At 52.1% G+C, this 25,039-nt stretch overlaps 2 protein-coding genes across 3 annotated transcripts in view; one reads left to right on the top strand and one right to left on the bottom strand.

The window, feature by feature from the left end:
• The window catches only part of TAT (tyrosine aminotransferase), a 74,889-nt gene that overhangs the window by 16,470 nt on the left and 33,380 nt on the right, over window positions 1–25,039 (bottom strand). The window contains exon 1 of one of the 2 annotated variants that reach the window (XM_073308387.1): window positions 11,379–11,430. The exons of the other annotated variant lie outside the window; for it this stretch is intronic. The gene's annotated coding sequence lies outside the window, so the exon portion shown is untranslated. Of the gene's footprint in view, window positions 1–11,378; window positions 11,431–25,039 lie in introns of those variants that run through there. 2 annotated transcript variants of the gene reach the window in all.
• MARVELD3 (MARVEL domain containing 3) lies at window positions 12,572–23,789 on the top strand. The gene is made up of 3 exons (XM_073308389.1): window positions 12,572–12,657; window positions 14,526–14,653; window positions 18,810–23,789. Exons 1-3 carry the CDS (start codon window positions 12,572–12,574, stop codon window positions 19,418–19,420), a joined length of 825 nt encoding a protein of 274 aa, XP_073164490.1. The 3' UTR covers window positions 19,421–23,789.

Raw genomic sequence — 25,039 nt, 5'->3', positions numbered from 1 at the left:
TAGACATGCCCTGAATTACAAGCAAGGCTGGAGACCAGCCTAGAGAAGGAGGGAGGAGCATGGGCTGAGAGTGAGATCCAGAGGGACCGATTCCAGGGTTACCTCTCCATGGCACCTCAGACAGTGCATGACGAGGCAGGGAGGAGGGGAGGATACACCAGAGACTAGGGGAGGATGATGGTGGTGGTGGAGTTCTCTACAGGGCACTGGATAACCACCCTTCTGTTCCTACCTACTAGGAGGCTGGTAGCTTCAACTGGTCAAGAATTCAATAGTCCACTTGCCAGTCCTGACATGTCTCCTTTGGCCCAGTCCTACATCTTGATTTCACTCTCTCCAACATCTCCTCCTGGGCCTGTCAACTTACTGCTTTCTTTTTACCCAAGCGGTTAGCCAATATTTGGGGCCTTGGCGATTGTTTATGTTAGGAGGAGAAATTGATGACGAGCCAAGTATTTTTGATGCAATCCTATTTACAGAGGATGTACAAAGTCCTGTTTCCCCAAACACAGTAGGAACAAACAACAAGAGGCAGTTCCTTTGCTCACTATGCTAAAGCCAAGGCTACACTTCCAAGTTCTCCAGACATACCAATGTCAGTCAGTGGTGCAAAGAGATGTGATCTATGACTGACATCACTAATTTGCCAACAGCTTCTAGCACAGATGCAGCTATACCAGCAAAACTGTGTTTTTACCGGGGGTGGAATTAGGTATACCAGCAGAAATTTTGCAGGAAAAATTGGGTCCAAAGGAGGAGTACTTTGCTGGTATAAAACACAGTACAGCTATATCAGCAAAGCACTCTAGTATACACCAGCCCTGAGCCTCTTTCCAGCCAGCACTCTGCCCAAAAAGCTCTCTCCTGTGGCCTTCTCTCAGGGCCACATTACAAGTCACTTCATTGTCTCCTGGCTTTCTGCCTCTCTTTGGGTGCTTTCTGGCTGCTTCTGGCTCAGTCGCGGACACAGCTGCAACCAAAGGAAATCCTAGCCCATGTTTGTATTCACTCTAGTCTTTGGGCAGTAGACGGCTACCTTTGTTTTGGCTATCATTAAACAACAGGGCATTAATTTGTTCCCTTATTTAGCTGGAATGGAGAATGGTTACCACACCCACTAAGATCAGTGAAATTGGAGACTGCCCACAGATCAAAGACATACTCCCTGGAATCCAAACACCCTTCAGTATATCATACTTAACATGTCCCACACCAAACTCTTTGTCTTCCCTGTCAACCTCTCAGCTGCCCCATTCTCTGGCCATGTCTACATTATGAAATTAGGTCGAATTTATAGAAGTTGGTTTTGTAGAAAGCATTTTTATACAGTCGATTGTGTGTATCCCCACACAAATGCTCTAAGTGCATGTAGTCGACGGAGTGTGTCCACACTACCGAGGCAACCGTCGACTTCTGGAGTGTTGCACTGTGGATCCCCACAGTTCCCGCAGTCTCCACCACCCATCTGAATTCTGGGTAGAAATCCCAATGCCTGATGGGGCTAAAACATTGTCATGGGTGGTTCTAGGTACATATTGTCAGGCCCCCCTTCCCTCCCTCCCTCCGTAAAAGCAACGGCAGACAATTGTTTCACTCCTTTTTTCCTGGGTTACCATGCAGACGTCATACCATGCCAAGCACAAAGCCTGCTCAGCTAACCGTCACCATATGTCTCCTGGGTGCTGGCAGACGCGGTACTGCATTGCTACACAGCAGCAGCTTATTGCCCTTTGGCAGCAGACAGCGCAGTATGATTGGTTGCCGTCGTTGACGTAGTCCAGGGTGCTCTTTTTACCGACCTCAATGAGGTCGGGGCGCCTGGGCAAACATGGGAGTGACTCAGCCAGGTCATTTCCCTTTTAAGTTTCGTCTCATGGCGATTCAGTCCTACCGGCAGTCCTAGTGCACTGTCTTTTAATCAGCAGCCAGGAGAAGACGATGGCCAGCAGTTGTACTGCACAGTCTGCTGCCAGCAAGATGTATAAAGATAGATGAAGTAGATCAAAACAAGAAATAGACCAGATTTGTTTTGTATTCATTTTCTCCTCCCGCCCTCCGTGAAATCAATGGCCTGCTAAACCCAGTTTTGAGTTCTATCCTTGAGGTTTTGAGTTCTATCCTTGATGGGGCCATTCTGTTTCTCGCAAAGCCACCCCCTTTGTTGATTTTAATTCCCTGTAAGCCAACCCTGTAAGCCATGTTGTCGGTCGCCCCTCCCTCCGTCAGAGCAATGGCAAAAAATCGTTTTGCGCCCTTTTCCCTGGTTTGCCCGAGCAGGAGCAGACACCATACCACAGCAAGCATGGAGCCCGATCAGCAAAACGCAGCAGTTATGACCATTGTAAACACCTTGTGTATTATCGTGCAGTGTGTGCAGAACTAGCACCTGAAAAACCAGGCGAGGAGGCGACGTAAGTGCGGTGATGAGGACATGAACACAATTTTCTCTAAAACTGCATTGCCCCACAGTTTGGAGATCATGGTGTTAATGGGGCAGGCTCATGCTGTGGAACGCCGATTCCTGGCCCGGGAAACAAGCACAGACTGGTGCGACCACATAGTGTTGCAGGTCTGGGATGATTCTCAGTGGCTCTGAAACTTTCGCATGCGTAAGGGCACTTTCATGGAACTTTGTGACTTGCTTTCCCCTGCCCTGAAGCGCAAGAATACCAAGATGAGAGCTGCCCTCACAGTTGAGAAGTGAGTGGCAATAGCCCTGTGGAAGCTTGCAACGCCAGACAGCTACCGGTCAGTCGGAAATCAATTTGGAGTGGGCAAATCTACTGTGGGGGTTACTGTGATGCAAGTAGCCAACACAATCATTGAGCTAATGCTATCAAGGGTAGTGACTCTGGGAAATGTGCAGGTCATAGTGGATGGCTTTGCTGCAATGGGATTCCCTAACTGTGGTGGGGCCATAGACGGAACCCAGATCCCTATCTTGGGACCGGACCACCAGGGCAGCTAGTACATAAACGGAAAGTGGTACTTTTCAACGGTGCTGCAAGCACTGGTGGATCACAAGAGACGTTTCACCAACATCAACGTGAGATGGCCGGGAAAGGTTCACGATGCTCACGTCTTCCGGAACTCTGGTCTGTTTAAACAGCTGCAGGAAGGGATTTACTTCCCAGACCAGAAAATAACTGTTGGGGATGTTGAAATGCCTATATGTATCCTTGGGGACCCAGCCTACCCCTTAAAGCCCTGGCTCATGAAGCCGTACACAGGCACCCTGGACAGTAGTAAGGAGCTGTTCAACTATAGGCTGAGCAAGTGCAGAATGGTGGTAGAATGTGCATTTGGACGTTTAAAGGGTCGCTGGCGCAGTTTACTGACTCGCTCGCGCAGTTTACTGACTCGCTCAGACCTCAGCGAAACCAAATTTCCCATTGTTATTGCTGCTTGCTGTGTGCTCCACAATCTCTGTGAGAGTAAGGGGGAGACGTTTATGGCGGGGTGGGAGGTTGATACAAATCGCATGACCGCTGAATACATCTTTTGGAATGTAGTTCTGATAGCATAGATTCCTTTCCCCATACAGCGATCAGATTCAGTACCTGCAGTTCGGTCCATGCTGGAGCTCTTTTTCGATTCTGGGACTGCATGGTCACCTGTGCTGATGAGCTCTGCATGGTCACCTGTGCTGATGAGCTCGCCTGGCCAAACAGGAAATGAGATTCAAAAGTTTCTGGAGCTTTTCCTGTACACCCGGCCAGTGCATCCGAGTTCAGAGTGTTGTCCAGAGCAGTCACAATGGTGCACTGTGGGATAGCTCCCGGAGGTCAATATCTTCAAGTTGCATCCACACTAACCCTAATTTGAAATGGCGATGTTGATTTCAGTGCTAATCCCCTCATTGGGGAGAAGTACAGAAATCGGTTTTAAGAGCCCTTTATGTTGAAAAAATGGCTTCGTTGTGTGGACGGGTGCAGGGTTAATTTGGATTTAACGCTGCTAAATCTGACATAAACTTGTAGTGTAGACCAGGCCACTGTGTCTGCTTACAACCCTATCCTCCCTGCTGCTCAGCGGGCCCCACCCTGTCTGGAAGTCAGCTTTGCTGTCTCCCTCTCTCATGCCTACCATCCAGGCCATGTCCAAAACACTGCTGGTGCTTTCTTAGTGCTGCCAACATTTAGCATTTTATCGTAAGTTGCATGATATTAGGTAAAATACAGACTAACATGGCTGTTACTCTGAAACATGATATTAGGTATTTTTCTTCAAGTCCCAGCTCCTGGGTATCTATGGTTACATGAGATAAAATGTAAGCCTTCATAAATAATAAAAAAATTGCTTGCCCTGGCCCGTGGGGAGGAGGGAGCTGTTCACGGGGGGCTGTCTGGCGGGGGGCGCTGGGCTGGGAGGGGGCTGCAGGCCCGCCCATGGATCCCACCGCAGCAGCTGCTGTCTAACCCCAGTGCTGCTGGCGGGCGTGGAGCCCGGCCTGAGGCCTGGCCTGGCTCGGCTGCTCAGAGCCGGGGTCTCGCCCCAGCCATGCAGGGCCCAGCCCCGCAGGTGGGCAAGCTGGGACGTGGACTCCACATAGGATGGGGCTTCCCCGGCTGTGGCTGGGTCCCTGAGCCCATCTGCTGGGTGCGTGTGGGGAGTCAAACAGTGCCCTGTGTGGGGATCACTAGGAAAGGGATAGATAATAACACAGAACAGATCCTAGCACCTCTCTCTCAAGTCCTGGAGCACTCACACCTTGACTTCTGCGGGAAAACCATATATTTGAAATGGGGGGGGGAAGGTCCAGAGAAGGGCGAGGTAAATGATGAAGGGTGTGGAGCACCTTCTATTATAGCACAGATTAAAAAGACTGGGACTATTTAGCTTGGACAAGACATCACTAAGGGGGGAGGATACAATAGAGGTCTATGAAATCATGACTGATGGGGAGAAAGTGAATAAGGACATGTTATTTACTCCTTCTCATAACACAAGAACTAGGGGTTGTCAAATGAAATTAATAAGCAGCAGGTTTCAAACAAACAGAAGGAAGTACTTCTTCACACAATGCACAGTCAATCTGTGGAACTCGTTGCCGGGGATGCTGTGAAGGCCAAATGTATATGTGGCTCAAAAAAGAATTAAAGAAGTTCCTGGAGTATAAGGTCCATCAATGGCTATTAGCCAAGATGGTCAGGGATTCAACCCCATGCTCTGGGCTCCCTAAGCTTCTGACTGCCAGATGCTGGGAACTGAGGATAGAGGATGAATCACTTGATGATTGCCTGTTCTTTTCATTCCCTCTGACGCACCTGGCATTGGCCACTGTTAGAAGACAGGATACTGGGCTAGATGGACCATTGGTCAGACCCAGTATGACCGTTCTAATGTTTAAAGAAAAGTTGGAAACTGTGAACCAAAGACTCCAACTTGAGAAGACAAATGAAAAGACCCCAGCATTTATTATTTTAAAATCTCAAGATTTTTAAGGAAATTCTCAATTTTGGGGGCTAGACTCATGATGGCTGAATGATTAGGCTTGTCAATACTACTTCCTTTATCACATCTCTGAGATCCAGACTTCTCTCAACAGTTGTGCTGAACCCAGCCTTCTGCAACAGCCATAATGTGTAACACGGTACCATAGTCCCCAGAAAGATGTACTGTACAAATAGCACAATGAACAAACAAACAGCATAATGCAGGCAATCCATTCCCACTTCTCATAAGATTTCATGTGCCACGGCTAATCAGGGTATCATCAGAACACAGCCAACACGTCTGCATATACAACCACAAATCTTCTAGGCCCAGATCATGAAATATTAGCATTTCCCTGAAAAGAACAAAGACCAGGAGGGTGACAACATCACACTTGGTAGTGGAGATATGTACCTGTGAAATCAATGCGAGGAAGACTCAGCTCACAAGCAGTACAAGAATAATGACTTATCCAAACTGCAGATGTGGGCTGTGGGTTTCTTAAACAGTTATGAAACAGAGGAGGAGGGAAGATTACTATCACTGCAGTACAAATTTCCTTGGAAAACTTCTTCATCCTAAAATTTTATGAAGTAGGTACGGAAGGATTAGAGAAGTGCAGATGGAAATCTGGGTGCAGAGCTAAGGCTGCCAACATGGTACATTTCTTTACATTTCTTAAAAGAGGGACAGGGCCTTTCCTGTCCCTCTGTTTATAACTTGGATATACCTGGAAGGGTTTTAACCCCGTGTTGCTGACATGCCTGGCCTCGATGTGGTGTCTAGAGATGTTCATGGTCTCTCCAGACAGTTTTCACCATTTACCATGTACCTGCTTTCTCACATTCATAGAATCATAGAATATCAGGGTTGGAAGGGACCTCAGGATGTCATCTAGTCCAACCCCCTGCTCAAAGCAGGACCAATCCCCAATTAAATCATCCCAGCCAGGGCTTTGTCAAGCCTGACCTTAAAAACTTCTAAGGAAGGAGATTCTACCACCTCCCTAGGTAACGCATTCCAGTGTTTCACCACCCTCCTAGTGAAAAAGTTTTTCCTAATATCCAACCTAAACCTCCCCCACTGCAACTTGAGACCATTACTCCTTGTCCTGTCCTCTTCTACCACTGAGAATAGTCTAGAACCATCCTCTCTGGAACCACCTCTCAGGTAGTTGAAAGCAGCTATCAAATCCCCCCTCATTCTTCTCTTCTGCAGACTGAACAATCCCAGCTCCCTCAGCCTCTCCTCATAAGTCATGTGTTCCAGACCCCTAATCATTTTTGTTGCCCTTCGCTGGACTCTCTCCAATTTATCCACATCCTTCTTGTAGTGTGGGGCCCAAAACTGGACACAGTACTCCAGATGAGGCCTCACCAATGTCGAATAGAGGGGGACGATCATGTCCCTCGATCTGCTCGCTATGCCCCTACTTATACATCCCAAAATGCCATTGGCCTTCTTGGCAACAAGGGCACACTGCTGACTCATATCCAGCTTCTCGTCCACTGTCACCCCTAGGTCCTTTTCCGCAGAACTGCTGCCTAGCCATTCGGTCCCTAGTCTGTAGCTGTGCGTTGGGTTCTTCCGTCCTAAGTGCAGGACCCTGCACTTATCCTTATTGAACCTCATCAGATTTCTTTTGGCCCAATCCTCCAATTTGTCTAGGTCCCTCTGTATCCTATCTCTGCCCTCCAGCGTATCTACCACACCTCCCAGTTTAGTATCATCCGCAAATTTGCTGAGAGTGCAATCCACACCATCCTCCAGATCATTTATGAAGATATTGAACAAAACCGGCCCCAGGACCGACCCCTGGGGCACTCCACTTGACACCAGCTGCCAACTAGACATGGAGCCATTGATCACTACCCGTTGAGCCCGACAATCTAGCCAACTTTCTACCCACCTTATAGTGCATTCATCCAGCCCCTACTTCTTTAACTTGCTGACAAGAATACTGTGGGAGACCGTGTCAAAAGCTTTGCTAAAGTCAAGAAACAATACATCCACTGCTCTCCCTTCATCCACAGAACCAGTAATCTCATCATAGAAGGCGATTAGATTAGTCAGGCATGACCTTCCCTTGGTGAATCCATGCTGACTGTTCCTGATCACTTTCCTCTCATGTAAGTGCCTCAGGATTGATTCTTTGAGGACCTGCTCCATGATTTTTCCGGGGACTGAGGTGAGGCTGACTGGCCTGTAGTTCCCAGGATCCTCCTTCTTCCCTTTTTTAAAGATTGGCACTACATTAGCCTTTTTCCAGTCATCCGGGACTTCCCCCGTTCGCCATGAGTTTTCAAAGATAATGGCCAATGGCTCTGCAATCACAGCTGCCAATTCCTTTAGCACTCTCGGATGCAACTCGTCCGGTCCCATGGACTTGTGCACGTCCAGCTTTTCTAAATAGTCCCTAACCACCTCTATCTCCACAAAGGGCTGGCCATCTATTCCCCATGTTGTGATGCCCAGCGCAGCAGTCTGGGAGCTGACCTTGTTTGTGAAGACAGAGGCAAAAATCAGGCATTCTGATTTCAGCCATGAGAAGATAGTTGTTGTTTATATTAACCCAAGGCTAAGCTCTAAAGGAGGCCACAAAAAGCCTTCCAGAGAATGTCTGTCTCTTCAGACTGACAAGGAGACCACACTTAACTTCTGCTGCATTGAAATGAGAGCCCATTGCTTAGAGTTTCTGCCCAGTTTCTGCAGCAGCAGCAAGCAGGCCTCAGATAAGCTGCTCAGGGGAATGCAGGTCTGTTGTTTCGGTGGCCATTGAACTCTACACCGTGTGTATGGGTCTGGGAGTAGCGGAGCAGATTCAAGTGAGCTATGGGCACTAAGACTACTGCAACACTTTGGGACTTAACTCCCTGCCCTCACCCCAGACTCTCCCAGGAGCTGAAAGCACTTGCTGGTGCAACAGGGGGTTTGATTCCAATCCCTTTCCACCCCAGCTCTTCCTCCCAGTGCTGGAGGAGCTGGAGGGTCACCAGGCAATCAGTGTGCTCAACTCACTGGCACTCTGATGGCACCCAAGATGATACCTGTAGTTAGAGAGAGGATCTTGGGGTGGAGGACAATCAAAAGCCCTGACTGACTGAGAGGGCATGAATTGATGAGTTGTGCTCATTATTAGAGTTGTTGTGTTTTGTAGACTCCCAAAGCTGCCCAGCAGCAGGAAGTGCTATTGGGAACATCTCCGGTGTCACTGTCCTTTGTAGGGAAAGGTCTCTCCTTGTTCTGCCTTTACATCAAAGCAAATATTAGGTAATTATGTTTTCTGTTTTTGATTTACTACGTTAGTGTTTCATGCTGTTGCACATTCCACACTGAGTAAATAACCAACGGAGCTGGGGATTGGGAGGGAGAGAGGTGCAGTGGGACGGAGGTGATGTGTGTGGTGGGAGGTTGTCATATTGCATTCATTGTTCCTATGATTATTTATTTACAAGAGACAGTTGGAACATCTTGCTATGACGTTATGGAACGTCCAAACGAAAGGCTCCTGGCTGCCTTGCACTGGAACAACCACAGAAAGAAGAGACTGGGCATTTCATTCTATTGCTTCCTCTCTGGTTTGCAACACAGGGTGTCTATCCCAATTACTGCACCAGGTCAGCGCTCTCACCTAAGGGCAGGGCAGGGCAGGGCCAGAGCTGAGCTGAGCTGAGCTCCCTCATTGACAAAAGGCACCTAGTGAAGAAGCAAGAACAGAAGCAACGTGGAAAAGGAGAATCAGAGAGAATGCCAAAGCAAGAACAAGAACTAAAATGTCACCCCTTCCCGGTTGGCACGCCTTTCTCTCCCCTCAGACCACCTCCTCCTTCCCCCTCCCCATCTGGCACTGTCTCCCCACTTCATTGCCCCCCTTGCCCTTCTCCAGCCTGCACTCCCTCCCAGCCTCACAGCTTCCCCTATGCCCTCTCCATCTGGCACTTCCTCCCTACCTCACCACAGCTATATCCCAGCTGAGCTGGAACACGAAGGTCCCTGCACTTCTCTCCTTCCATCCCAGGTGGGGCAGCATTTCCCTAAGAGTCATGAAAGCTTATGCTCAAATAAATTGGTTAGTCTCTAAGGTGCCACAAGTACTCCTTTTCTTTTTATGGCCTGGTGAGTTTGCTGGTCTTTTGCCCTGCAAACCGTGGGCAGATGTGAGGTGTTTACAAAGCGCCCTTAGACCTGCCTGGGCTGTGAAAGCTATTCTGTTTTCAAGGCTACTTACTGTAGCACAGTCTACACTGCTGCAGTTTGCTCTAGAACAGGGGTGGCCAACCTGAGCCTCAGAAGGAGCCAGAATTTACCAATGTACATTGCCAAAGAGCCACAGTGATACATTAGCAGCCCCCCATCAGCTCCCCTCCTGCTCCCAGCGCCTCCCATCCACCAGCAGCCCCGCCAATCAGCGCCTCCCCTTCCCTCCCCATCAGCTGTTTCGTGGCGTGCAGAAGGCTCGGGGGGCGGGGGTGCAAGGGCAAGGGGTGGAGTGGGGCAGGGCCTGTGGCAGAGCCAGGGACTGAGCAGCGAGCACCCCCCGGCACATTGGAAAGTTGGCACCTGTAGCTCCATCCCCGGAGTCGGTGCCTAGACAAGGAGCCGCGTATTAACTCTGAAGAGCCGCCTGTGGCTCCGGAGCCCCAGGTTGGCCATTCCTGCTCTAGAAGACCAAAGGCATGAAATGGCCCCCCTGTCTCCATGAATCTCTCATGGGGTTGCATTTTCTGCACCTCCCTGACAATCACTGCCAGCCCCAGAAAAGGAACTGAAGCAATGGACTCTTGTGATAATTGGACCTAGAAATTTACATTAATTGTTAGCTTGACTGTAAAACCTATGTGAAAGTTCCTAAGATGCCACAATAACCTGTAACAACAACTGCTGATGGGAAAAGGTGCTGAAAAGATCTGTTATAACTCAAGGACTGTGTTAAGATCGTGCTTGGTAAAAACAGAAGATGTGGAACCAGAAATTAATGAACCAAAATTGGTGTGTCAGATATTAGGCCTAATTGGTGGGCAAAATAATGAGGTGATGGCAGGGGTGAAAGTAAGTTAGAGGACGTACGGGTATGCCAGAGTCCTGAGCAGGGGGCGTGGCCTCAACCAGAAGAGGCAGGGCCTTAAATCCCTGGGCCCTTTAAATACTGATTTAAAGGGCCCGAGGCTCCAGCTGCGGTAGTGGCGGCTGGGAGACCGGGGCCCTTTAAATCACCCCCAAGCTATCAGCTGCAGAGGTGGCTGGAAGGCCCGGGACTTGGGGGCGATTTAAAGGGCCTGGGGCTCCACTGTGGTAGTGGCTGGGCTCCATCGGCCGGGCTCCATCGGGAATTTAAAGGGCCCCAGGGCTCCAGCCGCCGCTACCGCCCTGGCCCTTTAAATCCCCCCTGGAGCCCCACTGCCACTACCCCGGGGCTTCGGCAGCAGGGCTCTGGCACGAATTTAAAGGGCCGGGGCGGTAGTGGTGGCTGGAGCTCCGGGGCCCTTTAAATCCCCGCCGAAGCCCCGCCACCACTACTCCAGGGCTCGGGCAGCAGGGCTCAGGCGGGGATTTAAAGGGCTTGGGGCTCCGGCAGCCGCTACCGCCCCAGCCCTTTAAATCCCCTCCCGAGCCCTGCCGCCACTACCTTAGAGCTTCGGCAGCAGGGCTCCGGCGGGGATTTAAAGGGCAAGGACGGTGGCGGCATCTGGAGCTCCGGGGCCCTTTAAATCCCCGCAGGAGCCCCGCCGCCACTACCCCAGGGCTTTAAATTGCCGTCTGGGAAAGCCGGTCCCGGTGCGTCGCTCTGGGGCGTACCGGCTTACTTTCACCTCTGGGCGACGGGCTATTCCACCGACCTTTCCCTTTGTGGGTCCTTAAAGAAAGAGACTTTGGGGGGAAAATTGGGTAGAACAGATGGAGGCTACTAGAGTGAGCTCCAATTTCTTAGCTGCCACCCCTACCGTTTTCTGGGACTTCATCATCCTGAGCAATGTCCTGACCAGACAGGCCAGAGAGAGGGTTCAGATGACTTTGCCACCCCGACTGGCTCCAGCTGAACCCCAACCACCACCTGAGATGAAACAGGATCAGATTTTAACAGCAGCAGCAGCTCCAGCCCATGGCAACGAGCGTATCTTTTCCCCCGAAGGACAGCTATTGCCATCTTTGATGCCACCTTTCTAAAAGGCTGTCAAACAAGGGCTTTCCCTTCTAATAATTCTCCAGCTGAAGGGAAAGAGAACAAGGCATGTTGTTAAAATGAAAGTCTTACTTAATACTTTACATTTCAAATGCTTTAACTTTTTTCCTTCTTCTCTGTATTACAACAACCATAGAAAGGGTTTTAATGCTGCGTTTGCCACGGGACTAAGCCGGCTGAGGGCTCTGTCGACAACGCAGACCTTGCTGAACACGGTTTAATGCTGGACAGGGACCGGATGATGCCCACACCGCCCACCTAAACTCATGCAACAGGGCCCACAGCGTGAAGCCAGCCCCGCCCGTCGCCACAGGAAGGGCCAAGGGGCTTGTGGAAACAGCAGAACAAACCCACCCGCGGCAGAGCGCCTCGGAGGCCGGGTCTGCGGACTCGGGCTCGCAGGGCTCGACCAGGGAAATTAAAACTAGTCCAGTGGACGCCGTGGCTCAGGCCGGAGCTCGGGGAGCGGGTTTCAGGCCCCGAGCTCCAGGCCGCTGCGCCCGGAACCCTGGGCGTGGGGCGGCCGGGGCGCGAGGGGCCGGGGCGTGGGGCGGCCGGGGCGCGAGGGGCCGGGGCGTGGGGCGGCCGGGGCGCGAGGGGCCGGGTGTGGGGCGGCCGGGGCGCGAGGGGCCGGGGTGTGGGGCGCGAGGGGCCGGGGCGTGGGGCGGCCGGGGCGCGAGGGGCCGGGGCCGGGGCGCGAGGGGCCGGGGTGTGGGGCGGCCGGGGCGCGAGGGGCTGGGGCGCGAGGGGCTGGGGCCGGGGCGCGAGGGGCCGGGGCCGGGGCCAGCTCTGCGGGTTTCTCGCCTGGCCCCCCCTCTGGCGACGAGTCATCCGCAGCGGGCCTCGAACCCCTGCCAGCCGCAGGCCCCGGCGCCCGCCAACGCCGCCCGCCTCTGCCTCGGGCGCCGCCCTCACGCGCCCGCCCCGCCCCGGCCCGGCCCGGCCCGGCCCGAGATGGCGGAGCGCGAGCGCAGGAGCCGCCGGCAGCCGGGCGGGGCGCGCGCGGTGAGCGGCCCCCCCAGGGGCCCCCGGCCCGGCCGGTGAGAGCGGGGCGGCGCCCGGCGCGACCCACAGCTGCCCCCCCCGCCTTTCCCCGCCCCATCCCAGGGCCCCCGCCCCCCCCCACCTGCCCCCACCCCCGTTCCCAGCCCTCGCCTCCCCTCCTGCCCCATCCCAGGGCCCCCCCGCCTGCCTCCTGCCCCCACCCCCGTTCCCAGCCCTCGACCCCCCTCCTGCCCCCACCCCCGTTCCCAGCCCTCGCCCCCCTCCTGCCCCCCCACCTGTCCCCACCCCCGTTCCCAGCCCTCGCCTCCCCTCCTGCCCCATCCCAGGGCCCCCCTGCCCCCACCCCCGTTCCCAGTCCTCGCCCCCCCTCCTGCCCCCACCCCCGTTCCCACCCCCGTTCCCAGCCCTCGCCCCCCCTCCTGCCCCCCCACCTGCCCCCACCCCCGTTCCCAGCCCTCGCCTCCCCTCCTGCCCCATCCCAGGGCCCCCCTGCCCCCACCCCCGTTCCCAGTCCTCGCCCCCCCTCCTGCCCCCACCCCCGTTCCCAGCCCTCGCCCCGCCCTCCTGCCCCCCCACCTGCCCCAACCCCCGTTCCCAGCCCTCGCCTCCCCTCCTGCCCCATCCCAGGGCCCCCGCCCCCCCGCCTGCCTCCTGCCCCCACCCCCGTTCCCAGCCCTCGCCTCCCCTCCTGCCCCATCCCAGGGCCCCCGCCCCCACCCCCGCCTCCTGCCCCCACCCCCGTTCCCAGCCCTCGCCCCCCCTCCTGCCCCCCCACCTGCCCCCATCCCCGTTCCCAGCCCTCGCCCCCCCTCCTGCCCCCAGTCTGTCCCCACCCCCGTTCCCAGCCCTCGCCTCCCCTCCTGCCCCATCCCAGGGCCTCCTGCCCCCAATCTGTCCCCACCCCCGTTCCTAGCCCTCGCCTTCCCTCCTGCCCCCCCACCTGCCCCCAGTCTGTCTCCACCCCCGTTCCCAGCCCTCGCCTCCCCTCCTGCCCCATCCTGTGGCCCCCTGCCCCCCCACCTGCCTGCCTCCTGCCCCCACCCCCGTTCCCAGCCCTCGCCTCCCCTCCTGCCCCATCCTGTGGCCGCCTGCCCCCCCCACCTGCCCGCCTCCTGCCCCCAGTCTGCCCCCACCCCCGTTCCCAGCCCTCGCCTCCCCTCCTGCCCCATCCCAGGGCCCCCTGCCCCCCCACCTGCCTGCTTCCTGCCCCCAGTCTGCCCCCACGCCCATTCCCTGCCCTCTCCTCCCCTCCTATCCCATCCCAGGGCCCCCTGCCCCCCCACCCTCTGTCCCCACCCCCACTGCCCCCCCATGATCTCTGCCTCCCAGTGCCCCCCAGAACTCCCTCTCCACTGGCCACCTGCCCCTCCCCCCCACCCCCACAGCTTCCTCTCATCACCTCCCCAGTGCCCCCCACCTGCCCTAACCTCTGCCCCCCCACCCCTTCACCTGCCCCAACTTCCCCCCAGCACCTGCCCTACTCTCTGACCCATCCCTCACTTCCCCTCCACCTGCCCAACCCCCTGCACCTGTCTCCATCCAGCTCTCCCACTAGCCCTGCCCTCAGCCCCCTCTCAGGCCTGTCCCCCACAGTGCCCCTAGCCTCTCAGTCCTACTACCAGCCATCCCCCAGCCACCTCCTGCCAGCACCCCCGCCCCCAACATCTCCCCACACTGCCCCAGCCCATCTTCTTCTTCCTCCTAACTTGCCTCTTTCCCAGCACCCTCTGACCCCCAGCCTTGGCTCTCCTCTCTGTCCCCCATCCCTGTGCTCCTCAGACCTGCCCCTTATTCATGGCTTCTGGCCCCCTTTGCCCCAGCCCCTCTCCCATCCCACTCTCCCCCACCTGCTTTGACCCCCTGCCAGGTCAGCCGCTGTCTCTGAGTCTGTGTTTGGTTGCAGTGAGGAGCACCCTCCTGTGTTGCCATCCCCGAAACGTGGAACCAGCTGCGAGAGGCCGGAGTGCTACCAGGCGGAGCCGTCAGGCCTGCTGGAGTGTTACCAGTGCCGCTACCTCTGCACAGCCAGAGGTGAGACTCACCTGCCTCTGCCACCCAGCGGACGCTCTGCACTAATTCCCATAGTGCACAGGGCCCTGTCTGGGGGCTGGGGGTGCCAGGTGTCCTGTCTAAAGTGTGTGTGGGGAGGGGAGGGGTCTGCTGCCTGTGCCCCTGCTGCCTCTTGGCTGTTAGTCCTGGTGAGGTTGGATGGAGGCACCTGCCAGTTCCCTCCGTGCCCCTGGTCGGTAGCTGGACGTGCGTCCTGGGACAGGATGAGAGTTTGTCAGCATCTGGCCCTGGTGATGTGGTGCCCCAGGAAACACCAGCGCTTAATGTGGTCTGACATGTATTGGGGAGTTGGTCTGTCATCACTCCTGACAGCCCATTCCCCAGCCCAGCAGTTAATTCTGCCCCCAAATGAACCCTGTTCCCCCCCACTCCTCATCAGTTCTCCCCCATCTGGCCTCTGCTCTTCACCCCTCGCCTGGGGCTGGCTGCAGCTGGTCCCTTCTCTCCCTTCCCGGGCTGGGTGCTGTGGGGAGCACGGGGTAGGAGGGGAATCATAGAATCATGGAATATCAGGGTTGGAAGGGACCTCAGGAGGTCATCTAGTCCAACCCCCTGCTCAAAGCAGGACCCATCCCCAACTAAATCATCCCAGCCAGGGCTTTGTCAAGCCTGACCTTAAAAACTTCGAAGGAATGAGATTCCACCACCTACCTAGGGAACGCATTCCAGTGTTTCACCACCCTCCTAGTGAAAAAGTTTTTCCTAATATCCAACCTAAACCTCCCCCACTGCAACTTGAGACCATTACTCCTTGTTCTGTTATCAGCTCTCACTGAGAACAGTCTAGGTCCATCCTCTTTGGAACCCCCTTTCAGGTAGTTGAAAGCAGCTATCAAATCCCCCCTCATTCTTCTCTTCTGCAGACTAAACAATCCCAGTTCCCTCAGCCTCTCCTCATAAGTCATGTTTCCAGTCCCCTAATCATTTTTGTTGCCCTTCGCTGGACTCTTTCCAATTTTTCCACATCCTTCTTATAGTGTGTGGCCCAAAACTGGACACAGTACTCCAGATGAGGCCTCACCAATGCCGAATAGAGGGGAATGATCACATCCCTCTATCTGCTGGCAATGCCCCTACTTATACATCCCAAAATGCCATTAGCCTTGGCAACAAGGGCATACTGTTGACTCTCATCCAGCTTCTCATCCACTGTAACCCCTACATCCTTTTCTGCAACACTGCTTCCTAGCCACTCGGTCCCTGATCTATAGCAGTGCATGGGATTCGTCCTTCCTAAGTGCAAGACTCTGCACTTATCCTTATTGAACCTCATCAGATTTCTTTTGGCCCAATCCTCCAATTTGTCTAGGGTCCTCTGTATCCTATCCCTACCCTCCAGCGTATCTACCTCTCCTCCCAGTTTAGTGTCATCTGCAAACTTGGAGGAACCATCCCATTGCTCCCAGGCAGGGTAGGGGGAGAGGAGCCACCTTGAGCTGGGTTTGTCGTGTTCCCCCAGATCCACCTGGGAGAATGAGGTCTGCTCCAGTGGGGAGCCCTGATTGGCTGCTGTAGCTCAGGATGTGGGACAGTGGAGAAAACAGCCAATCAGAGGAGAGTCCCCACAGGTGGTGCTAGCAACCTGCTTGCCTCAGCAACCCTACTCCTTTTCAGACATTTGATTTCAGGAGCTAGGACCTAACCTAACATACTTACCCTGTGTGTGTGTACAAACCCCTGTAACCTGGCACACTTACCCTGTGTGTGTGCGCAAATCCATTGTAACCTGGCACACTTACCTTGTGTGTACGCAAACCCACTGTAACCCAACGCACTCACCGTGTGTGTGTCGGGGTACAAACCCGGTGTAACCTGGCACACTTACTATTTGTTTGTGTGTACAAACCACTGTAACCCAACACACTTTCCCCGTGTGTGTATACGTAACGCAGTGCATTTTAACTTGTGTGTGTGGGTGGGTGCACTTTATCCTGATTGCAGTGGTCCCTTCTGTCTTTGGAATCTCTGAATCTGTGCATACACAGACCTACTGCAACTCAGTGGACTTCAACCTCTGTGTGTGTGTGTGTACACAGACCCACTTCATCCCGTGTGTGTGTGTGTGTGTGTGTGTGTGTGTACACAGACCCACTTCAACCCAGTGCTCTTTAACCTATGTGTGTACACATACCCATTTGAACCCAGCGCACTTTAGGCCCCGGAGATGGCCATGCCTGCAGCAAGGTCCATAGCTGGGATGCATCTTGCCAGCTGGGGATCTTCCTCATTCCAATAGTCCCAAATCCTCTGAAACAAAGACAACACTTGATTCCAGGAGAGCTGTTCACGTGCTGATCCCGGGGCTAGGGCAGAAGGGCAAGGAGGTTGGGCCTGTGGCTGGTGAACTATTACTTTAGCTCATGCCTTGAGCTGAGTGTGGGTTATTGAGGTGAGGGCTCTGGTCAGCTGCATATGGCTCTTTACTGTGGTGACTTGGTGGTAGGCATCAACCTACAGGGAGCAGCAGGAATGGGATTTGCTGTTGATGCTGAGCGAGAACAGAGGAAGCTAGATAAAGGGTGTCAGGTAGTTATTACAAGCTCATAAAAGGGGTTGTATCAGTGGATGATGGAACTTTGCCCTGTATCAGTGCAATAAAACTCCTCCAGAAACCTGCCTGGGAGCATGGAATGGGGGAGGGTTTTGGTGCCTTTGCATGAGTGAGTTAGTTGCTCCGAAAGAGTCAAGTTGCTGTCAAGTCTCCTACTTTAAAAAGCTGCCCCTTTTCTCCTTCATACTGTTTTACAGCAAATCCAGCCTCGCACAGCAACTAGCCTCCCGTATCCTCCACCGGTGTCATGTAATGCTTAGGGGTAAAGTCAGGGTCTGCACCCAGTACTGAACCATCACATGGGCTCTCTGCTGCCTTCTCTGGCTGGACAGTTTAGAGGGTGTATGACCAAGTTCCTTTATGCTGGTTTAGTAGGGGTGAGGGTGAAATTTCTGTGCACCCTTCACTCCTAAGACTCTTCCCTCCACTGGAGCAAGTGCATAGACTGCCAGTTTTTGGGTACAGGGGCTGAGATGTTTGGCACAGTTAATTTGCCATATACCACCATGGACGCTGAAGGCGGCTAATTGAATCCAGTAGCATGTGCAGCTACTGCTGGCTCTGAATGTTCGGGGAGAGAGAAGGCTAGGAGTATAGCATGTTCCCCGCCTGCCAGCAAATTGGCCCTTCCCTAGCTTTGGAATACAGGCTGTTCCCTGCTGGCCCTGCCTCAGATGGATTCTTCATTTGCACCCCTAAGTGGCTGAGTGCTTTGCAAAGATGTGAGGCTTGTCCTGTCCATGGCATACAGTGGTGATAAGGGATGCCCCTTGGTAAGGCTGTGTGCCTCATGGGGTTTAAAGCAAGTTAAAAACAAATTAGATTTTCAGAGCCTGCTAAAAGCTGCCTTATTTCATGCTCTGGGGCTGCTGGCTTGTTTGCATTAGTGAGTTGTTGATCCTGTCTGTCAAGGTAGCTGTGTCACACCCCTCAGCATGAGAGTGCCTGCAGGACCCATGGATTTATCTGAAGTTGTGGGTGCTTAGCACGTAAGAAAAAAGGCCCTTAAAATATAAAGATCAAAGCAAAATAGTCTCTCCTTCTCCCTCCTAAAGCAGATTGGCTGGAACTTGGCTTCTCCTTCTGGTCTGCCCCCCGCATTCAGAGGGCAGGTGAGGAGCTCTCGTATTAATCAAGCTGCTTGATTTATTTGGATTTGTAACAATTGCAAGCCCCTCTCCAGAGCTCCAGGTATTTCAACAACAATTGAAACAACAGTAGGACTGTGAGGAGTAGTTCCCCACTATGCTGTATGGCTGTATATCTGCCCTGTCATCAGACACCTAAGGAAAAAGTTGGGCTTTGCAGTCATGGGAAAATGCACAGGTTAATGTCATCAGGAAACTGGTGAGGAAAAGGTGGGCCTTGCATGTTGTCCCGTGATCATCTTTCTCTCAGTGAAAGGGAGCTTCAACTACTTACTTCATGGTCAGCAACAGGCAAACCCTCCCTCATGCCTCTGTGTTGCTGCGAGAGAAGCCAGCCCTCTTATAGTTATGGGGGGTGCAGGACCTTCTCAATAAGAGACCCACTGCTAACTGGCCTTTGAATTGTTCATCTTTGCAGCTTGCTGCCAGCTGGTGGAAGTTCTGCTGACCATGCTGATCCTGATCTGCAGCTCTGTGTCCTACAGCTCAACAGGCGGTTACACCGGCATTCCCAACTTGGGGGGCATTTACTACTACCAGTATGGAGGGGCTTATAGTGGCTTTGATGGGGCAGAGGGGGAAAAAGCCCAGCAACTTGACACCCAGTTCTACCAATTAAAGCTGCCGACAACAAGAGCAGCAATGGCTGTGGGAGGGGCCCTGATGGCCTTCTCTTGCCTTCTGGTTTTGGTTGGTGTGCTGCGGCTGCCATGGCATTTCCCAGCCTGGCTGCTGCTCGAATGCACCCTGGACATATTGATTGCACTTGGCTTCCTGCCTGCTCTGTACTTCTACTTCCACCTTCTGTTGGATGCCTACGATTCTCCAGTGTGCAAAGAGAGAGAGAATCTCTACCAAAGCAAAGGCTACCAAGGATTCAGCTGCAGTGTGCATGGGGCAGAGATAGCAGCTGGGCTCTTTAGCTGCATTGCCATTGTGGTGTTCTTAGTCAGTGCTGGCCTTGCTGTCAGGGGATACAAAACAGTTCATCAGCTGAGAGAGAAGCCAGTGGAAATGTATGAGTTTTAGTGTGGCTTGTTCATAGCCAAGCTGTCCTACGAGCTCATCTCTCTCTGTGGCTGCCAGCCTGGACACCAAGAAGGGGCAGCACCCTCTTCCCTGTCTCAGGACGTTGCATCTGCACTGCTACAATCAGAATACAGGACCATGGCCACAACAAGCACCCCTACCATGAGAGAACAGCTCCAGCTAGAGCCAAGCTTCTCTTAACCAGCCCTCACATTTAAATCTTGTGAATGTGAGTGGAACAGATGCATTCTTAGTTCCATAATCCACATCTGCTCCTTGGCTCTGCCTCTGTTAGCAGTGACTAGCTTACTGCTTGTGCTGAGCTCAGTATCTTGGGAGTAGAGGGACCCCTCCATCTCCTGATCTGCTCAAGCAAGATGTCCCAGCTCTCTCATTGGCCATAGTCCCGTTCCTCCCATACAAGGTAGAGCTACCAGCGCTTGGCAAGATACCTTGTTCATTAGCTAAGATTGAGCTTTTCACTTGACCTTAATCACAACGGGACGTCGTCTCTCCTCCCATCGCTGCATGTTTGAACAACTTTGATTCCCAGCTGCTTGCTACAGGAGTGCAGGGAGCAGGAGAGAATGACATAGGAAGAGAGCCCAGGTTCGGCCACTAAACCCTGCCACTAGCTCTCCTCTGAGCCTGTGCTTCCTCACGTTTCAGGGTGTCACCTTTAAACCATGGTTCTTATTTTTTTTAAATGTAATTGATCGTATAAGAAAATGATTCTACAAACCCGATCATTAGCGGAAGGGTGAGTGAGGACAAACACCAACCATTGTTCCCATAAAGCAGGGGTTCTTAAACTGGGGGTTGGGACCCCTCAGAGGGTCCTGAGGTTATTACATGGGGGGTCACGAGCTGTCAGCCTCCACCCCAAACCCCACTTTGCATCCAGCATTTATAATGGTGTTTAATATATAAAAAAGTGTTTTTTAATTTATAAGGGGGTCGCACTCAAAGGCTTGCTGTGTGAAAGGGGTCACCAGTACAAAAGTTTGAGAACCACTGCCATAAAGCAAAGTGACGTCACTCAGGCAGTAGAAGCTTCACAGCTTGTCTGGAGTGTGACCCTAATGATTAGCTGAGCGCTGCATGCCTGTGTGGAGCCTAGCAGAGCAGGAGCAGCAGCGGGGGAAGGGGTTTACATGTTCATTAGCACCTAGGATTGAGCCTGTGACCAACCCATGGGGAAATGGGATGAAGGCCTGGGAATGTAATGGATCACAGTGGCAACAAGAGAAGACCATCCTATTAAATACAGTTTCTATAACTCATCCCACTATGGTGGGACACTATCCCCACCACCTTCACCACTTAGCTGAATGGCCAAAGTGAAGGTGCTCCAGGGCTCCCTACAGATTTGAACCTCAAGAGTGACAATGGCTAGGGTTGCCAATCCTCCAGGAGTATCCTGGAGTCTCCAGGAATTAAAGATTAATTTTTAATTAAAGATTGTCATGTGAGAGAACCTCAAGGACTACATCCACCCAAAATCGGCATCCCTAACAATGGCTGCTTCAGCCCCAGGGGAATGTTGAGGCACTGTGTCGGCGGTGTTGCTTTTGGTTCCTGGTATGGGGAGTATGGTGCTCAGCTGAAGGGCTGGCAGCCCGGAGATAGATGGAGCAGGCCCTCTTGTGGGAATGGCTGGAGCCTGGCAGTATTTGATGGCAAAAGGCACATATCCCCCCCCACCCCCTTTTTCCCTTCTGCTACATGTGGAGAGTTGGCCAGCTGGCTTGGCAGGCGGCCACATCCTTTGGGTGAGAGGGGCAGGAAGACCCATTTCTGGTGTAAGCTAGTGCTGTTGCTTTTTTCCTCCCCTTGTCTCTGCTTTTCCCCTGCACTGTTTCGCCAGTGTGGAAGGCAGTTTGTGCTGTTTCTCTCCCTGTAATAGAGGCCCAACACAACTCAAGGGAACAAGAAATAGCCATGTCCTTGTCTGAGCAGAGCTCAGGGTGGACAGGCATTTACCTAAATTCTGTAGAGCATGTGTTCTCATGCTGGAGGGCATAACACCCCCTGGCCTTTGTTTATGGCTAGATGGGAGTATCTTGAAGCTTTTTTTTTTTTTTTTTTGGTTTATAACATGAGCTCACAGTCTCCAGCTGATTGAGAGCCCTGCTGGAGCTGGGCCAAGCACTAGAAAAGACTCGGCACTGGCCCCGCAGGTGCTAGCTGAGCTAAGCTCAGACTTTCTGGCCCGTCTGCCTCTGCTACAAACTGAGTCAGCTAACTAGGGTCGGGCACTCCAGAGTGGTGGGCGGACAGGTCAGGCCTGGCTGAAGTGAAGGGGAGGCATGCCCCACAGCATTGTGTATTTCACTGAGTTGCTCCTCTTCTCCCACGTGTGGTGCAGTTAATCCAGGGGTTACTGAATGCTCTGGCTCTTTGTGCTCACTTCCTATTTTGTTCTTTATGGATTCAGTGCTGGCTTTACAGATGGTGGCTTCAATGATAATTGCTACTGACCCTTCAAGGGCCAAGCACTGGTGCAAATCCAGCAGCTGGATCAGCAGTTCACCATCCTCAGAGCTCTTCTTATATAGAGCGGCTTGACTTTCTTGTTGGAGAGCTGAGTACTAGCACTGGGCTTCCTTGTTGGAAGGTCCATGCCTCTGCAGGTTCTCTCGCTAGGAAGTGGCTGCTTCTGGAAGCCACGTGCAGGCTCCTGGCATGTTTGGCCTATGGCACAGTGGTAGGCATCTAGCTACACACAGCCCTACAAAGTAATGGCAAAGATCTTTGCAAAGGGAGAGGGGCTATATTGATTAAATGGACTGTGAGCTAGCAGGCACTGCTGGGGAGGCAGCCACTGTTGGGAGACTCCTAGACATGTTATGAAATTAGCATGGTTCTCACTCCACAATGTGATAGAAAAATGAACTTTCATCAGGATCTTCCAGAGCTCAGTGGTGCAGCTAGTGAAGCAGTTGAGTATTCTTGGCACTGCTGGCCTCCTCATAGTGAGGCAGAGCCAGGGTAACAAGCAGTCTTAGCCACTAGCAGTGGCACCTGCAGGCCAACTCTTTCTCTAGGTATAAAATTTCTAAGCAAAATGTTCTGGATAAGAGTGTGTTTTTCACTGACTTTTATTCTTTCATTCACAGGCTGCCAAAGTTAGTCTCTTTTTGATATAATGCAGGGAAGAACTAGATGATAAAATATTAGAGACCAATGAGAGTCCCATAAAGTAATTGGCCTGATGTATAACCTGGACTCTCACCAAATCTGTCTGAAGCAGCACTAACCCAAGCTTGCTCAGTCCTTTGATTCCCTTAGAAAAGCCAGATAGGTGCTGCAGGCAGTGAATCACTACGAATTCCAGCTAATGGTGTCAAGGGACTGTGGTGCACAGAGCTCTAAACAGCATCTGTCCAGAATAAGGGTCCTGTGGTGCTTTTCCAGAACTGTTAACAGTACTTGCCTGTTTTGAACCCCAGGGGGAAGGTACATTCCCCCTTGGTAAAGTCTCCCTATAGTTTCAGCTGAAGAAAGATATTATCAATTTCAAATTATCTAGCTCCAGACACATGGTGCGCATGCATAAGCCCCTCAGTGATATATAACGGGGACCATCACTTGAAGAAAAATAAGTTTATACGATGCAAGAGTACTACTATAACATTCTGTGCCAGATCACCAGCTGTCATTCTGCTGCCCCCTTTTACAAAGAGTTACTTTTTCTTATAGCACAGAGTCGTTCTGCTAGGAATTTATTGTGCAGAAGACTCCATTAGGAGAGTTGACCTATAAATGAATTCCTTCTAATCAGTGCAGAGCTTGTATTAACCCTTTGAGCCAGGCATTTATATTACCATGATAGAGAAGCCATGCCAGAGACAAGTTTGTTTCCATTTTAAGACCAATGTGTGATATAAATCTCTCTTCTGTCCCTGAGTAAATTTAGGCTGGAAATTAGGTTTCCAATCATCAGAGATGGGAGATTCTGGAAAAGCCTTGCAATAGGAGCAGTGAGAGCATAAAGGATTTTAAGATAGAACTTGATAAATTTACAAATAGGATTATATGAGGGGGGGGGGTTCTGCGGTAGCAGGGGCCTGCACTCAGTGAGCCAGGGGGTCCCCTCCACTCCTATGCTCTATTTGTTTCATACTCTCTGCGGGGTTGGCAGGGGCACCTTTCTGTATAAAATGTGTCTGGTCTTGGTGTAGTCAGCAAAGTTAATCAGCGTAGATTGAGCAAGATATGAGACTTTGGAAAACAGAGTACAGCTATGAAAATTCTGCTGTCAGATCTCACAATAAAGCTTCCACGCTTTACAGTAAAGATATTAAATGCTGAGCTCTTCCTTGTATTCTTTATAAACAATTAAAGGTGAACTTTACTCTTTTAAAAAGTTTGACTTTTTTATGGACTATAATGGGGCAGTGGCTCTATGAAACCATGAACAACCTTCAAAATGAAATGTCATTTCATAACAGCCCCTATGTATAGCATCCCCTTCATTAGCACTGACCACATGGAAAACATGCAGAACCAACATGACTGGCCAGGACTGCTTAAAAACCCTGCAGTGAATACAAGTGATGTTTAACCTCTAGTTTCAGAGTAGCAGCCGTGTTAGTCTGTATTCGCAAAAAGAAAAGGAGTACTTGTGGCACCTTAGAGACTAACCAATTTATCTGAGCATAAGCTTTCGTGAGCTACAGCTCACTTCATCGGATGCATAGAGTGGAAAGCTTATGCTCAAATAAATTTGTTAGTCTGTAAGGTGCCACAAGTACTCCTTTTAACCTCTAGTGTTTCTCTTATTTAATTGGCACCAGTCTACTCTAAAGCATCACACGAGATCACAAAGCGGGGGGTGGAGCCAGAGATATGGCAGTAAAAGAAAAAGATTCATAAAAGCCAATTATCAGCTGAAGTATACCTGGTTTTGCTTGGTAGTGCCCTCTTTTGGTACCTGTCACTCATCCGCTAGGTAAGTGGGAGGGGAAACAGTATTTATTTAGCAAATCCTTCTTTCAACTCGCAAGGCAAGAGGTGAATTATCTGCCCTCCATTAGCCCAAAAATACAGGGAGAGGAAAACTCTATTCCTGCAACCTGCAGAACCCTTAGCAGCCAAATCGGTAGTGTTACCCAGTGTATTCGCTGTGAAGTTCACGCTTATGCTCACATAAATTTGTTAGTCTCTAAGGTGCCACAAGTCCTCCTTTTCTTTTTGCGAATACAGACTAACACGGCTGCTACTCTGAAACATGTCTAGGCACAGTGGCTTGTGTCAGTCCTAGCCACAGGCTAATGATTCTCCACTTACTATCTGCTGCAGATACCGCTGAAGAGCTGCACAACAAAGTACTTTTGAGGCAAAGCTACAGAACTCCTCTTCACATGAAGAAATTCCACCTTGAAGATTCTTTACAAGTACTTTATAAGGAGGAGGCCCTATTGGGTGGCAGAAGCCCACTCAGCCAGATGACTGAGTCCGTGTCTACGCTACCACTTATGTCAGCAAAACTTATGTTGCTCAAGGGTGATAAAAAAACCCAACAGCCCCCTGAGCAGTATAAGTTCTGCCGGCATAAGTACTAGGGTACACAGTGTTATGTCGGCATAGGGTGTCTACACGAGAGATCTTACAGCG

The sequence above is a fragment of the Lepidochelys kempii genome, chromosome 12, assembly GCF_965140265.1.
Source record: "Lepidochelys kempii isolate rLepKem1 chromosome 12, rLepKem1.hap2, whole genome shotgun sequence".
Taxonomy (NCBI): Eukaryota; Metazoa; Chordata; order Testudines; family Cheloniidae; genus Lepidochelys; species Lepidochelys kempii.
The sequence above is the reverse complement of the archived record's forward strand: the minus strand, read 5'-3'. Positions and strand labels throughout refer to the sequence as shown.